The 19601-nt window shown below is 44.8% G+C and overlaps 2 protein-coding genes across 4 annotated transcripts in view; both read left to right on the top strand.

Moving 5' to 3' along the window:
• ARHGAP8 (Rho GTPase activating protein 8) overlaps window positions 1-19601 on the top strand; it is a 132437-nt gene that overhangs the window by 76851 nt on the left and 35985 nt on the right. The window lies entirely within an intron of this gene.
• LOC141975834 (uncharacterized) lies at window positions 7932-13885 on the top strand. Its single transcript, XM_074936501.1, has 2 exons — window positions 7932-10798; window positions 11954-13885. Exons 1-2 carry the CDS (start codon window positions 8772-8774, stop codon window positions 13467-13469), a joined length of 3543 nt encoding a protein of 1180 aa, XP_074792602.1. The 5' UTR covers window positions 7932-8771; the 3' UTR covers window positions 13470-13885.

Here is a 19601-nt window from a genome sequence, read left to right as displayed (position 1 = left end):
CTAGTCCAACCCCCTGCTCGAAGCAGGACCAATTCCCAGTTAAATCATCCCAGCCAGGGCTTTGTCAAGCCTGACCTTAAAAACCTCTAAGGAAGGAGATTCTACCACCTCCCTAGGTAACGCATTCCAGTGTTTCACCACCCTCTTAGTGAAAAAGTTTTTCCTAATATCCAATCTAAACCTCCCCCATTGCAACTTGAGACCATTACTCCTCGTTCTGTCATCTGCTACCATTGAGAACAGTCTAGAGCCATCCTCTTTGGAACCCCCTTTCAGGTAGTTGAAAGCAGCTATCAAATCCCCCCTCATTCTTCTCTTCCGCAGACTAAACAATCCCAGCTCCCTCAGCCTCTCCTCATAAGTCATGTGCTCTAGACCCCTAATCATTTTTGTTGCCCTTCGCTGGACTCTCTCCAATTTATCCACATCCTTCTTGTAGTGTGGGGCCCAAAACTGGACACAGTACTCCAGATGAGGCCTCACCAGTGTCGAATAGAGGGGAACGATCACATCCCTCGATCTGCTGGCTATGCCCCTACTTATACATCCCAAAATGCCATTGGCCTTCTTGGCAACAAGGGCACACTGTTGACTCATATCCAGCTTCTCGTCCACTGTCACCCCTAGGTCCTTTTCCGCAGAACTGCTGCCTAGCCATTCGGTCCCTAGTCTGTAGCGGTGCATTGGATTCTTCCATCCTAAGTGCAGGACCCTGCACTTATCCTTATTGAACCTCATCAGATTTCTTTTGGCCCAATCCTCCAATTTGTCTAGGTCCTTCTGTATCCTATCCCTCCCCTCCAGCGTATCTACCACTCCTCCCAGTTTAGTATCATCTGCAAATTTGCTGAGAGTGCAATCCACACCATCCTCCAGATCATTTATGAAGATATTGAACAAAACCGGCCCCAGGACCGACCCCTGGGGCACTCCACTTGACACCGGCTGCCAACTAGACATGGAGCCATTTATCACTACCCGTTGAGCCCGACAATCTAGCCAGCTTTCTACCCACCTTATAGTGCATTCATCCAGCCCATACTTCTTTAACTTGCTGACAAGAATACTGTGGGAGACCGTGTCAAAAGCTTTGCTAAAGTCAAGAAACAATACATCCACTGCTTTCCCTTCATCCACAGAACCAGTAATCTCATCATAAAAGGCGATTAGATTAGTCAGGCATGACCTTCCCTTGGTGAATCCATGCTGACTGTTCCTGATCACTTTCCTCTCACGTAAGTGCTTCAGGATTGATTCTTTGAGGACCTGCTCCATGATTTTTCCAGGGACTGAGGTGAGGCTGACCGGCCTGTAGTTCCCAGGATCCTCCTTCTTCCCTTTTTTAAAGATTGGCACTACATTAGCCTTTTTCCAGTCATCCGGGACTTCCCCCGTTCGCCACGAGTTTTCAAAGATAATGGCCAAGGGCTCTGCAATCACAGCCGCCAATTCCTTCAGCACTCTCGGATGTAACTCATCCGGCCCCATGGACTTGTGCACGTCCAGCTTTTCTAAATAGTCCCTAACCACCTCTATCTCCACAGAGGGCTGGTCATCTCTTCCCCATTCTGTGATGCCCAGCGCAGCAGTCTGGGAGCTGACCTTGTTAGTGAAAACAGAGGCAAAAAAAGCATTGAGTACATTAGCTTTTTCCACATCCTCTGTCACTAGGTTGCCTCCCTCATTCAGTAAGGGGCCCACACTTTCCTTGGCTTTCTTCTTGTTGCCAACATACCTGAAGAAACCCTTCTTGTTACTCTTGACATCTCTTGCTAGCTGCAGCTCCAGGTGCGATTTGGCCCTCCTTATATCTTTCCTACATGCCCGAGCAATATTTTTATACTCTTCCCTGGTCATATGTCCAACCTTCCACTTCTTGTAAGCTTCTTTTTTATGTTTAAGATCCGCTAGGATTTCACCATTAAGCCAAGCTGGTCGCTTGCCATGTTTACTATTCTTTCGACTCATCGGGATGGTTTGTCCCTGTAACCTCAACAGGGATTCCTTGAAATACAGCCAGCTCTCCTGGACTCCCTTCCCCTTCATGATAGTCCCCCAGGGGATCCTACCCATCCGTTCCCTGAGGGAGTCGAAGTCTGCTTTCCTGAAGTCCAGGGTCCGTATCCTGCTGCTTACCTTTCTTCCCTGCGTCAGGATCCTGAACTCAACCAACTCATGGTCACTGCCTCCCAGATTCCCATCCACTTTTGCTTCCCCCACTAATTCTACCCGGTTTGTGAGCAGCAGGTCAAGAAAAGCGCCCCCCCTAGTTGGCTCCCCTAGCACTTGCGCCAGAAAATTGTCCCCTACGCTTTCCAAAAACTTCCTGGATTGTCTATGCACCGCTGTATTGCTCTCCCAGCAGATATCAGGAAAATTAAAGTCACCCATGAGAATCAGGGCATGCGATCTAGTAGCTTCCGTGAGTTGCCGGAAGAAAGCCTCATCCACCTCATCCCCCTGGTCCGGTGGTCTATAGCAGACTCCCACCACTACATCACTCTTGTTACACACACTTCTAAACTTAATCCAGAGACACTCAGGTTTTTCCACAGTTTCGTACCGGAGCTCTGAGCAGTCATACTGCTCCCTTACATACAGTGCTACTCCCCCACCTTTTCTGCCCTGCCTGTCCTTCCTGAACAGTTTATAACCATCCATGACTGTACTCCAGTCATGTGAGTTATCCCACCAAGTCTCTGTTATTCCAATCACGTCATAGTTCCTTGACATCACCAGGACCTCCAGTTCTCCCTGCTTGTTTCCAAGGCTTTGTGCATTTGTATATAAGCACTTGAGATAACCTGTTGATCGCCCCTCATTCCCAGTATGAGGCAGGAGCCCTCCCCTCACAGACATTCCTGCCTGTGCTTCCTCCCGGTATCCCGCTTTCCCACTTACCTCAGGGCTTTGGTCTCCTTCCCCCGGTGAACCTAGTTTAAAGCCCTCCTCACTAGGTTAGCCAGCCTGCTGGCAAAGATGCTCTTCCCTCTCTTCGTAAGATGGAGCCCGTCTCTGCCCAGCACTCCTCCTTCATGGAACACCATCCCATGGTCAAAGAATCCAAAGCCTTCTCTCCGACACCACCTGCGTAGCCATTCGTTGACTTCCACGATTCGACGGTCCCTACCCAGGCCTTTTCCTTCCACGGGGAGGATGGACGAGAAGACCACTTGCGCCTCCAACTCCTTTATCCTTCTTCCCAGAGCCACGTAGTCCGCAGTGATCCGCTCAAGGTCATTCTTGGCAGTATCATTGGTGCCCACGTGGAGAAGCAGGAAGGGGTAGCGATCCGAGGGCTTGCTGGGAGCTCCAGATCTCCCTGGAAGAGGTTCAGGATACGTGACATAAGCTCCTACACATTGTACAGCAGACAGGATCCAGTTGAATAGCACTTCTGGTGAATGAAGCCATACTGGAACCAGCAAGGGCTATATGGCACATGCCACCAACTTGTGCCCCTATTTCCAAGAAGGCAGAAAAAATGATAATTTCACCCAAATAAGGGAGCAGAGTTTCTGGTTACCCACCCTACCCTCAACTCTCTGATCATTCAGGTGGTCATTGAAAGATACAGGCAGCAACATGCAAGAACTACCCCTGCAAATAAAGAGGCTAAGCATTTGGAACTCCTAAGAAGGGAGGTAGTTACATCAACGAGCCTCCAATTTAGAATATCAAACTACCAGGAGCTGCTGGCCAACTATGATTTTTATGAACTATTCAAAGTTCCTGGACTTCAAAGAGAAACTCCCTCAAAAGCACAATAGTTCCTGATTCCCAAGAAAAGAGAGAGGTGGAGACCCATTCTCAACCTGTGACAACTCAGTGTGTTTCTTCACAAGCTGAAATTCCACAGTCATACTGGCATCTAGAATTCCATCGCTGGACAAAGACACATGGGTCACATCTCTCGACATGAAAGATGCATAGTTTCTTGTGGACATTCACCCTTCCCGCAGATGATTCCTCAGATTTATGGTAGCATCTGAGCACTACCCGTGCAGGGTGCTTCCATTCAATATAGCAACAGCATCCAGGATCTTTACAAAAGTGTTTTCAATAGTAGTAGCACAGGTCAGATGTAACAGCACCACCATCTTCCTGTCTGTAAAGGACTAGCTTCTGATGGTATGTTGTGTCTGGAAGTCCTGGCTTTGACTTCATCGCCACTTCATCTCCCAGCAGCCTTGGGAATCGAAGCTGACTAACTTGAACTATAGAATTCATAAGTTCAACTCTGGACTTGGTCAGGGCAAGGGCTTACTTCCCTGTGGTCAGATTCCACCCCATGAGCAATCTGATAAAACAGATTATGGACAGTATGTGCCTCATGCTGCTGGGGCACCTGGCATCGTATCCTTCGATGATGCCTTTTGCCACCTCCATTGCCTGAAAGCTTGGCTCTGAACAGTATATATTCCAAGCAGACACAGCATGAACACAGTGGTGACTGGGACTTGGGTGTCTTTCCACCCAAGGTGAAAGCCTCGCTAATGTGGCGGAAGAACCTGAGGGTTGGAGTTCTCCGCACGCACCAGATAAAACAGTAGTTTCAGATGCCTCCCTGATAGGGTTGGGGGGAGCTGCATGGATGTTCACACACCCAAAGGCATTTGCATAATTCATGGAAACAGAATGCATATAAATCTTCTGGTACTAAGAAAAGTCCAAGAAGCCTGCAAAGCATTTTTACCACTCATACGATCCTGACATGTCCTGACAATATCAGATAATAACAACTGTCTTTTATGTAAACAAGCAGGGAGCAGTGAAGGTATATCCAGAACCACATCACCCTGTCAGCAGTGTACCTACCGGGTGCCCACAATTCGCTAGCAGACAGCAGATATTTTGCCACCTATCACAAATGGAAGCTACATGACACAGTGGTGGACGCTGTCTTTGCTCAGTGGGCAACCCCTACTTGGGAACTGTTCGCATCCCAGACGAACAGGAAATGTGATACATTCTGTTCCAGAGGAGCTCAGGAACAGGTTTCCAAAAGCCCAATGTTCTTTTGCTGTCCTGGAATCGCCATGTGAGAGATGCCTTTTCTCCCATCCTGTTAATAATTCAAGTTCTGTGGAAGATCCGGTGAGACAGAGCCCTAATCATCCTTATTGCTCCCAAGTGGCCCAAACAGTACTGGTTTCCAAGCCTTCTATAGATGTCAATCCATCTACCCTCTAGCATTCCATCCTTCCCAAATCTATTGACCCAGAGGAATGACGAGCTCAAAGATCCCAGCCTGGACTCTCTTCATCTCAGTTTGGTATTTGGCTGGATGTCAGATGTAGATCACCTGAGCTCGGAAGCCATTGAAGCTTTTCTGAGTAATAGTAGAAAGGATAACACTTCCTGGTGGAATCTAGCGAAGTGGAAATGTTTCTCGATCTGGCCCAGCAAAACCCATGTTTCCAGAGACAGCACGCATTCCAACTATTTTGGATTATCTCCTGGCTTTCAAGATGATATGTCTTTCTCTCTGAGTTCGCTTCAAGTCCATCTAGCAGCAATCAACACATGTCACCCACCAATTGAAGGCTAATCCATCTTCACTCCTCCGTTGACAACTTGGTTTCTGAAAGGTGTGATTAGAACCTTTCCCTCAATCATAGAATCGTAGAACTGGAAGGGACCTCAGGAGGTCATCTGGTCCAGTCCCCTGCACTCATGGGCAGGACTGAGTATTATCTCGACCATCCCTGACAGGTGTTTGTCTAACCTGCTCTTAAAAATATCCAATGATGCAGATTCCACAACCTCCCTAGGCAATTTAATAAACCCATTCATGTCTGAATTCAGTTCAGATCACTCAAACTATTCATGCTCAAGTACGCAAGGCTATTTATCCCAACTATTAGCCAAACCCCTATCAAAGAACCTTCTTGCAAGTGAAATGGTGCCATATAAAAATTAAAAGCAAAATAACAAAGCCTCTACGCATTCTAAATGAGAAATAAATGTATCAATTTAAATTGGATTTATGGAGAAAGGTAAACTAATGAGGAGGAATAATGACACTTAACGGGAGCCTTAGCAAATGTAAAACTGAAAATTATCAAATTTGTTTCAGTGTCTTCATGAGTGAACTGCTCTTAGTCATTCTGTCTCCTCTGAAGATTACTGTAACTTGCATCCACAATCTGTTAGTGATCTCACATTTCTCTAGCAAAGTGGCAGGTTGCAAGTCTTTGTCTCACGAGGCAAGATTGGTCATTTTCTTAGGAGATAGAAGGTAGTTTTACAATCATGTGTAGCAAATAGGAATGCACATCTACTGACAGCAGGGTGACTTTGTGGCTACTGTGCTTGTGAATTATTCCATCACCAGATTGCAGCAGGCAACAGCAGAGTTGCATCTTGTATTGGAACTTAGTAGGACAGTGCACTTGGGCCCCTGTTCTGCACTCGATAGCGTGTGGACTGCTGCACTAGAGGTTGGTTTGTCATCCTACAGTAAGGGGAAACATTCTTCCCTCAGTTATAATAATGTAAATCAGATATAACTCTTCAGTGGAGTGTAACTGAGAGCACCCACTCTATACTTACAGGCATTGGTTATATAATAAGTATGATTGTAGTAGAAGTGTATTTTGTTCCAGTCCAACAGCACTCGTATTGTCAGAGGTATACATGAGGCTAGAGGGTACTGAAGGGAAGCTGCTCATGTTAAAGTTTTTACTAAAAAAGTTTATAGGCTGATGGATGGAGTTTATAGGCTTAAGGTTTGATAATTCCAAGATGCTGACTTAACCAGTCAATAGGAATCCTGCATACTATTTCATAGTTAAGGGATTTTCCTTAGTTCACTGTTGGCTAACTCTGCTCCCATTGGAGATAATGGTAGCACTCTCACTGATTTCACTGGAAACTGAGGTAGGTCAACCCTGAGAATTCCACCTTAAAAATCATAAATGCAAGGGCCCTGCTTTATAACGTTAACATTTATCTCAGGCTGACATTTCATATTGGTTCTGTCTCCTAGCAAGCAGGCTGCCCAGGGTTGTAATGAAAACTGGGATATCAAAAAATGACAAGCATTGATTCAGGGTCCCTCACTGTTATCTCAAATGGCAGGTGAAGAAGTATTTTGTTTCGGGTGTGGGGGGAGAGAGTTGGAGGAGATGTTCACGTTGGGTTACTGATGCATGTCTGGGGCAGTTCCTTTTCTTAGAGGAGTTCATTAGGCCATGCAGAAGTTTTTAACATCGTAGGCCAGGATTTTCAAAAGAGCCTATGTCATAAATAGAAAGGGAAGGGTAAACCCCTTTAAAATCCCTCCTGGCCAGAGGAAATCTCCTCTCACCTGTAAAGGGTTAAGAAGCTAAAGGTAACCTCGCTGGCACCTGACCAAAATGACCAATGAGGAGACAAGATACTTTCAAAAGCTGGGAGGAGGGAGAGAAACAAAGGGTTTGTGTGTCTGTCTACATTTTGTCTTTGCCGGAGATAGACCAGGAATGAAGCCTTAGAACTTTTAGTAAGTAATCTAGCTAGGTATGTGTTAGATTATGATTTCTTTAAATGGCTGAGAAAAGAATTGTGCTGAATAGAATAACTATTTCTGTCTGTGTATCTTTTTTGTAACTTAAGGTTTTTGCCTAGAGGGGTTCTCTATGTTTTGAATCTAATTACTCTGTAAGGTATTTACCATCCTGATTTTACAGGGGGGATTTCTTATTTCTAATTACTTCTATTTTTATTAAAAGTCTTCTTGTAAGAAAACTGAATGCTTTTTCATTGTTCTCAGATCCAGGGGTTTGGGTCTGTGGTCACCTATGCAAATTGGTGAGGCTTTTTATCCAACATTTCCCAGGAAAGGGAGGGTGCAAGTGTTGGGAGGATTGTTCATTGTTCTTAAGATCCAAGGGTCTGGGTCTGTAGTCACCTAGGCAAATTGGTGAGGCTTTTTACCAAACCTTGTCCAGGAAGTGGGGTGCAAGGTTTTGGGAAGTATTTTGGGGGGAAAGACGTGTCCAAACAGCTCTTCCCCAGTAACCAGTATTTGTTTGGTGGTGGTAGCGGCCAATCCAAGGACAAAAGGGTGGAATATTTTGTACCTTGGGGAAGTTTTGACCTAAGCTGGTAAAGATAAGCTTAGGAGGTTTTTCATGCAGGTCCCCACATCTGTACCCTAGAGTTCAGAGTGGGGGAGGAACCTTGACATGGTGGCATAGTGGTGGGATTAACCTGAAATCATTTTGAGATCCAGTTGAGATTTTTTTGAACTAGAAATACAGATTTAAAAAAAAAAAGGAAGTCCAGAAGCAGCTGAAACTGAAAGCAGCTTGTTTTTCTCTGCTTTGTGGCCAAGCAGAGACAAAAGGGGATTATCTTTGTGAATTGCAGGTTTTCTTTGCCTGGAGGCAGGGTACTTAACTCCTGCAGGGAAATTCACAGTCTTCCAACCCAGAGTTTTTTGTTTCCCTAAAAGTAAATAGAAGGAGGGGTGTTCTACCCATTTGCCTGGAGACAAAAGTGGCAGGGGTTTTTTTTTTGGGATTTTGATTTTTTACAAGGAGCACAAGTTTAAAAAGGAAACTTGTTTTTTCTTTGGGCTGGGTAAACAGGTTTCAAAGTAGTTGGAAGTTTTTGCTTTGATTTGGGCCCAGAGCAGAGACAAAGGAATTGTCTTTTTCTGTAGGCTGACAATCACTATCAGAGAATAGGTATTCTATTCCAGCACAGCAAAATTTTACAGCCAAGTTTTGTTTGTTTATTTCTAAACCTCGGGTGTAAAGTTAGTTAAAAACAGAGAGGTTAGGATGACAGAATCCACAGCACAACAAAAGATGGAATTAGCCAGATTTCAGGCTGAGGAAAAACAAAAGGAACATGAAAGACAGATAGAACTCATGCGGCTGGAAAAGGAGGTACAGGAGGCTGCCCACAGGAGGGAAATGGAGGCAAGGAAGCATGTGGAGGAGGAGAAGGAAAAAGAGAGGAAGCATGTGGAGGAGGAGAAGGAAAAAGAGAGGAAGCATGTGGAGGAGGAGAAGGAAAAAGAGAGGAAGCATGTGGAGGAGGAGAAGGAAAAAGAGAGGAAGCATGTGGAGGAGGAGAAGGAAAAAGAGAGGAAGCATGCACTGGAGATGGAGAAGGTAAAGGCTCAGCAGAATATACCAACAAACCCTAGCAATCCTTCTCCAGGTACCACTCCCCATCCCAGAAAGTTCCCCACCTACAAGGCAGGTGATGATACTGAGGCCTTCTTAGAAAACTTCGAAAGGGTCTGCCTTGGGTACAACATCTCTACTGACCAATACATGGTAGAGCTGAGGCCGCAGCTCAGTGGACCCTTAGCTGAGGTGGCAGCTGAAATGCCTAAAGAACACATGAACAAGTATGAACTGTTTAAATCCAAGGCGAGAGTCAGAATGGGGATAACACCCGAGCAGTCTCGTCGGAGGTTCAGAGCCCTAAGGTGGAAACCAGACGTGTCATTTACCCGACATGCCTACCACATTGTGAAACATTGGGATGCCTGGATATCCGGAGCAAGTGTTGAATCTCTAGTAAATTTGCCCTTCCTAATGCAAATGGAACAATTCTTAGAGGGTGTTCCTGAGGAAATAGAAAGATACATCCTAGATGGGAAGCCCAAAACTGTAATCGAGGCAGGAGAGATTGGAGCCAGATGGGTGGAGGTGGCAGAGAAGAAGAAAACTGGTCGCAGTTGGAGCGGAGACCAGAAGGGACAACCCCAGACCACACCCTATTACCGGGGGCCGCCCAAAGCCCCACCTACCTCCCAAAGAACCCTCCAGACCCCTTATCGTCCCACCACCCCGTTCTCCAGCAACCCTCCTCGCCCCAGTGACCCGTCAGCTGGACGATGTTTTAAATGTAACGAGCTGGGGCATGTAAAGGCCAACTGCCCCAAGAACCCCAACAGATTACAGTTCATTGCACCGGAATCGCACCAGAGGTCCACAGGCCCAGATACCTCCCAGATACCCTTGGAGCGGAGGGAAACTGTGAGTGTGGGCGGGAAGAAGGTCACCGCGTGGAGGGACACCGGAGCACAAGTGTCAGCTATCCATGCTTCCTTAGTGGACCCCAAGTTAATCAACCCAGAGATCCAAGTGACAATTCAACCCTTCAAGTCCAACTCTTTCGATTTGCCTACAGCCAAGTTGCCTGTCCAGTACAAGGGCTGGTCAGGAACGTGGACTTTTGCAGTCTATGATGATTATCCCATCCCCATGCTGTTGGGGGAAGACTTGGCCAATCATGTGAAGCAGGCCAAGAGGGTGGGAACGGTCACCCGCAGCCAGGCTAAACAAGCCGTGAGGCCTAGCTCTGTTCCGGAAACTTCTATCAGGACCCGGTCAGAGGTGATGGACCCGGACCCCAGACCAATGTCTGCAACAGCAGTAGTGGATCCAGTCCCAGAGACCCAGACGGAACCAGTCCCAGAACCGGAACCAGCCGAACAACCAACACCAGACCCATTGCCAGCACTGAATCCAGTACTTGCAACCTCAACACCAGAGGGCCCCACCGACCCTGAACTGGTAGCAGCCGATAACCCTACACAAGAGGCTCAGCCGGAGCCTGAATCCCAACATAGTGCACCAGCGGAGAGCGGTTCACAGTCAACAGAAACAGCTCCATCCCCTATATCACTTCCAGAGGGACCAAGCCTAGGTCCACAATCCAATGAGGAACTGATGTCTCCAGCATCAAGGGAACAGTTCCAGACCGAACAGGAAGCAGATGAAAGCCTCCAGAGAGCTTGGATGGCGGCACGGAGCAACCCACCGCCTCTCAGCTCTTCTAATCGATCCAGGTTTGTTGTAGAAAGAGGACTTTTATACAAGGAAACTCTTTCTGGTGGACACCAGGAAGACTGGCATCCTCAGAGACAGTTGGTAGTTCCAACTAAATACCGGGCCAAGCTCTTGAGCTTAGCCCATGATCACCCTAGTGGCCATGCTGGGGTGAACAGGACCAAAGATCGTTTGGGGGGGTCATTCCACTGGGAGGGAATGGGCAAGGATGTTTCTACCTATGTCCAGTCTTGTGAGGTGTGCCAAAGAGTGGGAAAGCCCCAAGACCAGGTCAAAGCCCCTCTCCAGCCACTCCCCATCATTGAAGTTCCATTTCAGCGAGTAGCTGTGGATATTCTGGGTCCTTTTCCGAAAAAGACACCCAGAGGAAAGCAGTACATACTGACTTTCATGGATTTTGCCCCCCGATGGCCGGAAGCAGTAGCTCTAAGCAACACCAGGGCTAAAAGTGTGTGCCAGGCACTAGCAGACATTTTTGCCAGGGTAGGTTGGCCCTCCGACATCCTCACAGATGCAGGGACTAATTTCCGGGCAGGAACTATGAAAAACCTTTGGGAAGCTCATGGGGTAAATCACTTGGTTGCCACTCCTTACCACCATCAAACAAATGGCATGGTGGAGAAGTTTAATGGAACTTTGGGGGCCATGATACGTAAATTCGTAAATGAGCACTCCAATGATTGGGACCTAGTGTCGCAGCAGTTGCTCTTTGCCTACAGAGCTGTACCACACCCCAGTTTAGGGTTTTCCCCATTTGAACTTGTATATGGCCGTGAGGTTAAGGGGCCATTGCAGTTGGTGAAGCAGCAATGGGAGGGATTTACACCTTCTCCAGGAACTAACATTCTGGACTTTGTAACCAACCTACAAAACACCCTCCGAACCTCTTTAGCCCTTGCTAAAGAAAACTTACAGGATGCTCAAAAAGAGCAAAAAGCCTGGTATGATAAACATGCCAGAGAGCGTTCCTTCAAAGTAGGGGACCAGGTCATGGTTTTAAAGGCGCTCCAGGCCCATAAAATGGAAGCATCGTGGGAAGGGCCATTCACGGTCCAGGAGCGCCTGGGAGCTGTTAATTATCTCATAGCATTCCCCACCTCCAACCGAAAGCCTAAGGTGTACCATATTAATTCTCTAAAGGCCTTTTATTCCAGAGAATTAAAGGTTTGTCAGTTTACAGCCCAGGGAGGAGACGACGCTGAGTGGCCTGAAGGTGTCTACTACGAAGGGAAATGTGCTGGTGGTGTGGAAGAGGTGAACCTCTCCATGACCCTTGGGCGTATGCAGCGACAGCAGATCCAGGAGCTGTGCACTAGCTACGCGCCAACGTTCTCAGCCACCCCAGGACTGACTGAACGGGCGTACCACTCCATTGACACAGGTAATGCTCGCCCAATTAGAGTCCAACCTTACCGAGTGTCTCCTCAAGCTAAAACTGCTATAGAACGGGAGATCCAGGATATGTTACAGATGGGTGTAATCCGCCCCTCTGAAAGTGCATGGGCATCTCCAGTGGTTCTAGTGCCCAAACCAGATGGGGAAATACGTTTTTGCGTGGACTACCGTAAGCTAAATGCTGTAACTCGCCCAGACAACTATCCAATGCCACGCACAGATGAACTATTAGAGAAACTGGGACGGGCCCAGTTCATCTCTACCTTGGACTTAACCAAGGGGTACTGGCAGGTACCGCTAGATGAATCTGCCAAGGAAAGGTCAGCCTTCACCACACATCTCGGGCTGTATGAATTTAATGTACTCCCTTTCGGGCTGCGAAATGCACCCGCCACCTTCCAAAGACTTGTAGATGGTCTCCTAGCGGGATTAGGAGAATATGCAGTCGCCTACCTTGACGATGTGGCCATATTTTCGGATTCCTGGGCAGACCACCTGGAACATCTACAAAAAGTCCTTGAGCGCATAAGGGAGGCAGGACTAACTGTTAAGGCTAAGAAGTGTCAAATAGGCCTAAACAGAGTGACTTACCTTGGACACCAGGTGGGTCAAGGAACTATCAGCCCCCTACAGGCCAAAGTGGATGCTATCCAAAAGTGGCCTGTCCCAAAGTCAAAGAAACAGGTTCAATCCTTTTTAGGCTTGGCCGGTTATTACAGACGATTTGTACCGCACTACAGCCAAATCGCCGCCCCACTGACAGACCTAACCAAAAAGAAACAGCCAAATGCTGTGCAGTGGACCGAAAAGTGTCAGAAGGCCTTTAACAAGCTTAAAGCGATACTCATGTCTGACCCTGTACTAAGGGCCCCAGACTTTGACAAACCGTTCCTAGTAACCACAGATGCGTCCGAGCGTGGTGTGGGAGCAGTTTTAATGCAGAAAGGACCTGATCAAGAATTCCACCCTGTAGTGTTTCTCAGCAAAAAACTGTCTGAGAGGGAAAGCAACTGGTCAATCACTGAAAAAGAATGTTACGCCATTGTCTACGCTCTGGAAAAGCTACGCCCATATGTTTGGGGACGGCGTTTCCACCTGCAAACCGACCATGCTGCACTGAAGTGGCTTCACACCGTCAAAGAAACTAACAAAAAACTTCTTCGGTGGAGTTTAGCTCTCCAAGATTTTGATTTCGACATCCAACACATCTCAGGAGCTTCTAACAAAGTGGCTGATGCACTCTCACGTGAAAGTTTCCCAGAATCAACTGGTTAAAATCGTCCTTGAGATGTGGAAAATATTGTTAGTCTTTATGTACTTGGTAGTATATTTAGAGATGCATGTGTCTTATTAACTCTGTTTTCCTAGAGCTCCAGGAAGAAATCCCAGCCAGTGTTTCACCCTAGCTGAGATTTGGGGGGCGTGTCATAAATAGAAAGGGAAGGGTAAACCCCTTTAAAATCCCTCCTGGCCAGAGGAAATCTCCTCTCACCTGTAAAGGGTTAAGAAGCTAAAGGTAACCTCGCTGGCACCTGACCAAAATGACCAATGAGGAGACAAGATACTTTCAAAAGCTGGGAGGAGGGAGAGAAACAAAGGGTTTGTGTGTCTGTCTACATTTTGTCTTTGCCGGAGATAGACCAGGAATGAAGCCTTAGAACTTTTAGTAAGTAATCTAGCTAGGTATGTGTTAGATTATGATTTCTTTAAATGGCTGAGAAAAGAATTGTGCTGAATAGAATAACTATTTCTGTCTGTGTATCTTTTTTGTAACTTAAGGTTTTTGCCTAGAGGGGTTCTCTATGTTTTGAATCTAATTACTCTGTAAGGTATTTACCATCCTGATTTTACAGGGGGGATTTCTTATTTCTAATTACTTCTATTTTTATTAAAAGTCTTCTTGTAAGAAAACTGAATGCTTTTTCATTGTTCTCAGATCCAGGGGTTTGGGTCTGTGGTCACCTATGCAAATTGGTGAGGCTTTTTATCCAACATTTCCCAGGAAAGGGAGGGTGCAAGTGTTGGGAGGATTGTTCATTGTTCTTAAGATCCAAGGGTCTGGGTCTGTAGTCACCTAGGCAAATTGGTGAGGCTTTTTACCAAACCTTGTCCAGGAAGTGGGGTGCAAGGTTTTGGGAAGTATTTTGGGGGGAAAGACGTGTCCAAACAGCTCTTCCCCAGTAACCAGTATTTGTTTGGTGGTGGTAGCGGCCAATCCAAGGACAAAAGGGTGGAATATTTTGTACCTTGGGGAAGTTTTGACCTAAGCTGGTAAAGATAAGCTTAGGAGGTTTTTCATGCAGGTCCCCACATCTGTACCCTAGAGTTCAGAGTGGGGGAGGAACCTTGACAGCCTAAATGAGTGAGGCATCTAAATCCCATTGAAAGTTACTGGGAGTTAAGGGCCTAACTCTTTTAGGCTTCTTTGAAATCTCAGACATAGTGAATTGGTCTTAATTTACAAGTGAAGCGAAGAGCTTATTATCAGCTTATTTTATAGCTCTTCATCCTTATGCTGTCCTCAATCTGTTTCAGCCCCAAAAATTTCTCTTTCCTTTAAGGAGAAATGTGATCTTCATGAAGATTCCCTGGGAGAATTGCGGGAGAGAGGGCGAAAAGAGAGATTTTTAATCTGTTGAGAGAACACACAATGTGTGGTTATATAAAGATTTTATTGGCGTGAGTTAAGGATCACCATATTATTCATGAGGACCACAGGCAAAAAAGAATTATACAGGGCATTCCAAATGAGTTCCAATAAAACTTTTATACCATACCACACTCTTAGGTATTTTGTTTATGCCACATATTTTACAGAAATGCTATTTTAGACATTTTTAAAGAGTTTTTAAAAATTTATTGGTGCCACTTTTTGTAGCATTTTGTCCTTAACTACGGGCTGCCTTCATTTTATGTGTCTATCGGCATAGATGGAAAGACTTTTTATTTATTTTTTTTTTTGAGGGGAAAAAAAGACCTTTACAAAGTATACTATTATTTCATCTAAATAACTTTCCTAGAAATCAAGATGTGAACAGTGGAAAGGAGGGAGTTGAGGCTCAACTGAGAGGGCAACTGATGACTGGACTGGGATATTGAATGACTTCACTTATTTCCTTGCTTATTACAGTTTGCGTTGGTGCTGCCTAGAACCTTTAAGTCAAACTTGTGCTTTGTGCTCTGTGGGCAGAAAAGAATATGAAGTAGGTCTCTGGCCCAAGGAATATATAGTCTGCCTAATGTCCTGATCCTGCAAATGACATTCAGCAGGGCTCCATGAAGGTGCAGGAATCTGTCTGCATGAGTCATAAATGGGATCAGGGCCTACAGGTGGTAACGATTTTTAAATGGTCAATCTATTTATCCCCCCCTCTGCATTCCGCCACCACAATTTAAAATAACCCCATATAGCATCTCTGAGGATTTATGTATGAGAGGAGGGATGGTCATGGCACTAGACTGGGACTCAGGAGATATGGCTCAATTCTTGGCTCCATGGTGACCAGAAAGCAAGTGTGAAAAATCAGGACGGGGGTGAGGGAGTAATAGGCATCTATATAAGACAAAACCCCAAATATCAGAACTGTCCCTATAAAATCGGGACATCTGGTCACCCTACCTGGCTCTGACATACACTTCTCCTTCAGGCCCTGATTCAGGCAGAGCCCTTAAGCACATGTTCAACTTTAATTTACTTCAGCAGGACAGAAACAGGTGCTGAAATTTAAACACATGCTTAAGAGTTCTGCTGAATCAGGGCCTTAATCTCTGTTAGCTTCAGTTTCCTGTCTGTGAAATGGAGATGACAATATTGAAACTGTAAACTCTTTGGGGCAAGAGCTCTCATTTACTGTCTAGCACAGGGGGCCCTGAACTTGTTCGGACCCAGAAACACTACTTTAGTACTGTCAAGGTTCCTTCCCCACTCTGAACTCTAGGGTACAGATGTGGGGACCTGCATGAAAACCTCCTAAGCTTATTTTTACCAGCTTAGGTTAAAACTTCCCCAAGGTACAAACTATTTTACCCTTTGCCCTTGGACTTTATTGCTGCCACCACCAAGCGTCTAACAGATATATAACCGGGAAAGAGCCCGCTTGGAAACGTCTTTCCCCCCAAAATCCTCCCCAAGCCCTACACCCCCTTTCCTGGGGAAGGCTTGATAAAAATCCTCACCAATTTGCATAGGTGAACACAGACCCAAACCCTTGGATCTTAAGAACAATGAAAAAGCAATCAGGTCTTAAAAGAAGAATTTTAATAGAAGAAAAAGTAAAAGAATCACCTCTGGAAAATCAGGATGGTAAATACCTTACAGGGTAATTAGATTCAAAACATAGAGAATCCCTCTAGGCAAAACCCTAAGTTACAAAAAGACACAAAAACAGGAATATCCATTCCATTCAGCACAGCTATTTTATCAGCCATTTAAACAAACAGAATCTAACGCATACCTAGCTAGATTACTTACTAAGTTCTAAGACTCCATTCCTGATCTGTTCCCGGCAAAAGCATCACGCAGACAGACAGACAGAGCCTTTGTTTCTCCCCCCCTCCAGCTTTGAAATTATCTTGTCTCCTCATTGGTCATTTTGGTCAGGTGCCAGCGAGGTTATTCTAGCTTCTTAACCCTTTACAGGTGAAAGGGTTTTTCCTCTGGCCAGGAGGGATTTTAAAGGTGTTTACTCTTCCCTTTATATTTATGACAAGTACCAATAATAAATAGTATTAAGAAATACATTTAAAATCATCCAAAGGTGCTGCATGGGATTTTCTTAGAATTTGGGGCATTGGGGATTAAAAAGATTGACCATTTCCATTTAAAAATGGCTACCATGTTTAGGCAGATTGTAAGATCCTTGGAGCAGGGACCTACTTTGTATTCATTTATGCCTATACAGCACAAAATACTCTGTCACTGTGTGATTAAGAATAGCATATCAATTGAATTTCTAGTATATAGGCCAGATTGTTCTGGAGCCAAATACTACCTATTTCTTTGATCTAAAATAACTCTAAAGGTTTCAAATTCTGCTTTAAAAAAAAGTTGTCCTTCTGAAAACATAGAATGAATTAAGCAGTGAAGCTGATAATTAACTTCATGCATTTCATCATATAGAAGAGTTGTCCTCTTCCAGAATGTTTCATCCATGCTTTGTTTTGGAAACTAATTTATTGAGAGATGAGGCCCCAACTCAAAGTCAGTGATACCACTCACATGTTCAAAGTTAAGCATGAGCTTAAGAAACTTGCTGAACTAGGTTCTTTATGCTCAGATAAAGTGGGCACTGAGTATTGTGGGACGTAAAGACCTGCTGTTACTCATCACTAAGTTATCATATTTATAAATCCAGGAATTTCAAATAATATCCATATACAGTACACAAGAATACCTATACAAAGCAGGACATATTTTCTCTTCATTCACCAAGCCCACCTCCACAATATAAAATAGATAGACACAGATACTGGTTATGCAGAACTATTAGCACTCCCTTGGTTTAAATGGAAAGAGGCAGCATCACTGTTGCTGTTCCGAAAGAAACCATCATTAAAGATTTTATTAAAATGCAATGCAAGAAAATAAAAATCAAGCCACCTTCATCTTATATTGATCTGATGAATACAATTGTAATGCATGAATGAGGTTCCAGTTTTCAACGCTTAAGTAAAAAAATCACAACATGTGCCAGGCTGTAGCATTGTCCTTTGCGTACACCCTGTAAATTCCTGTTGCTCCACTCTATTGCCTTTATAGTCAAGGAACACCACAGCTGAGCTCCAGTGCAGAGCGCAGTATTGACCTTGGCTAGTTATTGGCATCATTCTCAATTGTCTCAATTTGGTTTTAAAAATCTCGTTGTGGGAAGGGAGGAAGATTTTTAGTTCATCTAGTGATTGCCACGGCTGGGGCAGGGGAAGAGGGGAAATGCAGGAATTGCAACAATCGCACACCTTCAGCTTGTTTTTAAACACTGAACCATTATCACAAACATTTCAGGGTGCTCTCCTTTTTGCTGTAATCTTTCCTGTTTGTGTATGCTGTGCATGTGCAATCAGGGGGAAAGAAAAATTCTAAACTGAATCTCAGCATGTCACAGAGGGGAAAAAATGAAAACGAGAGAGAGAGAGATTATCAACCAAGAATACTTAATGGTGCTTGAGAACAATGTTCAACACCTTAAGTGAGTTATCACTAGTCCAAAAACTAGAACTGAATCATTCACCATGTAACATGCTGCACTAACTAATAATAGAGTCTACTCCAGAAAATACTTTCCCTGACTAGTGTGTGTGTGTGTTTTATAACTGATCCCTTTAAAACTGGCATATTGTTGTAATATGATTCAGACATATGAAAATATTCTGCTGTATGGCTGCTATTTAAACAGGAAGTGTAAGATATCTTTTATTCCAAAATGCCAGTAGTAATTGCTGCTCTTCACATATGCATTGTCAGCCATACAACACAAATCCTATGACCGTGAAATTGACCATAATGAACTGTGAATTTGGTAGGGCGCTACTTATGACAGTGTCATGTGGGAAGGTCAGAAGCCTTACTAAAACAAGATATAGCATGTCTACTACCCACCGAACTCTCCACGTCCAACCACTAGGCCAGTAACCCTGTCAAAGAAGGAAATTAGGTTGGTTTGGCATGGTTTGTTCTTGAGAAATCCATTACTTATTACCATATTATTCTCTAGGTGCTTACAAACTGATTGTTTAATAATGTGTTCCAGTGTCTTTCCAGATATTTTTCAGAGTAGCAGCCGCGTTAGTCTGTATTCGCAAAAAGAAAAGGAGGACTTGTGGCACCTTAGAGACTAACAAATTTGTTAGTCTCTAAGGTGCCACAAGTCCTTCTTTTCTTTTTTCCAGATATTGAAGTTAGGCTGACTGGTCTGTAATTCCATGGATCCTCTTTGTCCCCACTTTTAAAAATAGGGACTACGTTTGCCTTCTCCAGTCCATCATTTCTGAAAGATTATCGCTGCTAATGGTTCCAAGATTGCTTCAGCTACTCCCTTAAATACCTAGGATCAATTTCTTCAGGCCCTGACAACTTGAATACATCTAACTTATATACATATTCTTTAACCTGTTCTTTCCTTATTCTGGCTTATGTTCCTTCCACCTTGTGTTTAACATTGTGTTAAGCATCTGATCACAATTAGCCTTCTTAGTGAAGACTTAGGGCTGGTCTACACTACTGTGGTAAATCAATCTAACTTACGCAACTTCAGTTACATGAATAACTTAACTGAAGTAGACATAGTTAGATCCACTTACCGTGGTGGCTACACTATGCTGTGTCAACGGGACAGTGTCTCCAGTCAGCTTCCTTTACGCTTCTCAGGGAGGTGGAGTATACAAATCAATGGGGGAGTGCTTTCCCATCGA

This window comes from Natator depressus, chromosome 1 (genome assembly GCF_965152275.1).
Source record: "Natator depressus isolate rNatDep1 chromosome 1, rNatDep2.hap1, whole genome shotgun sequence".
Taxonomy (NCBI): Eukaryota; Metazoa; Chordata; order Testudines; family Cheloniidae; genus Natator; species Natator depressus.
This window is presented reverse-complemented; position numbering and strand designations above follow the sequence as displayed.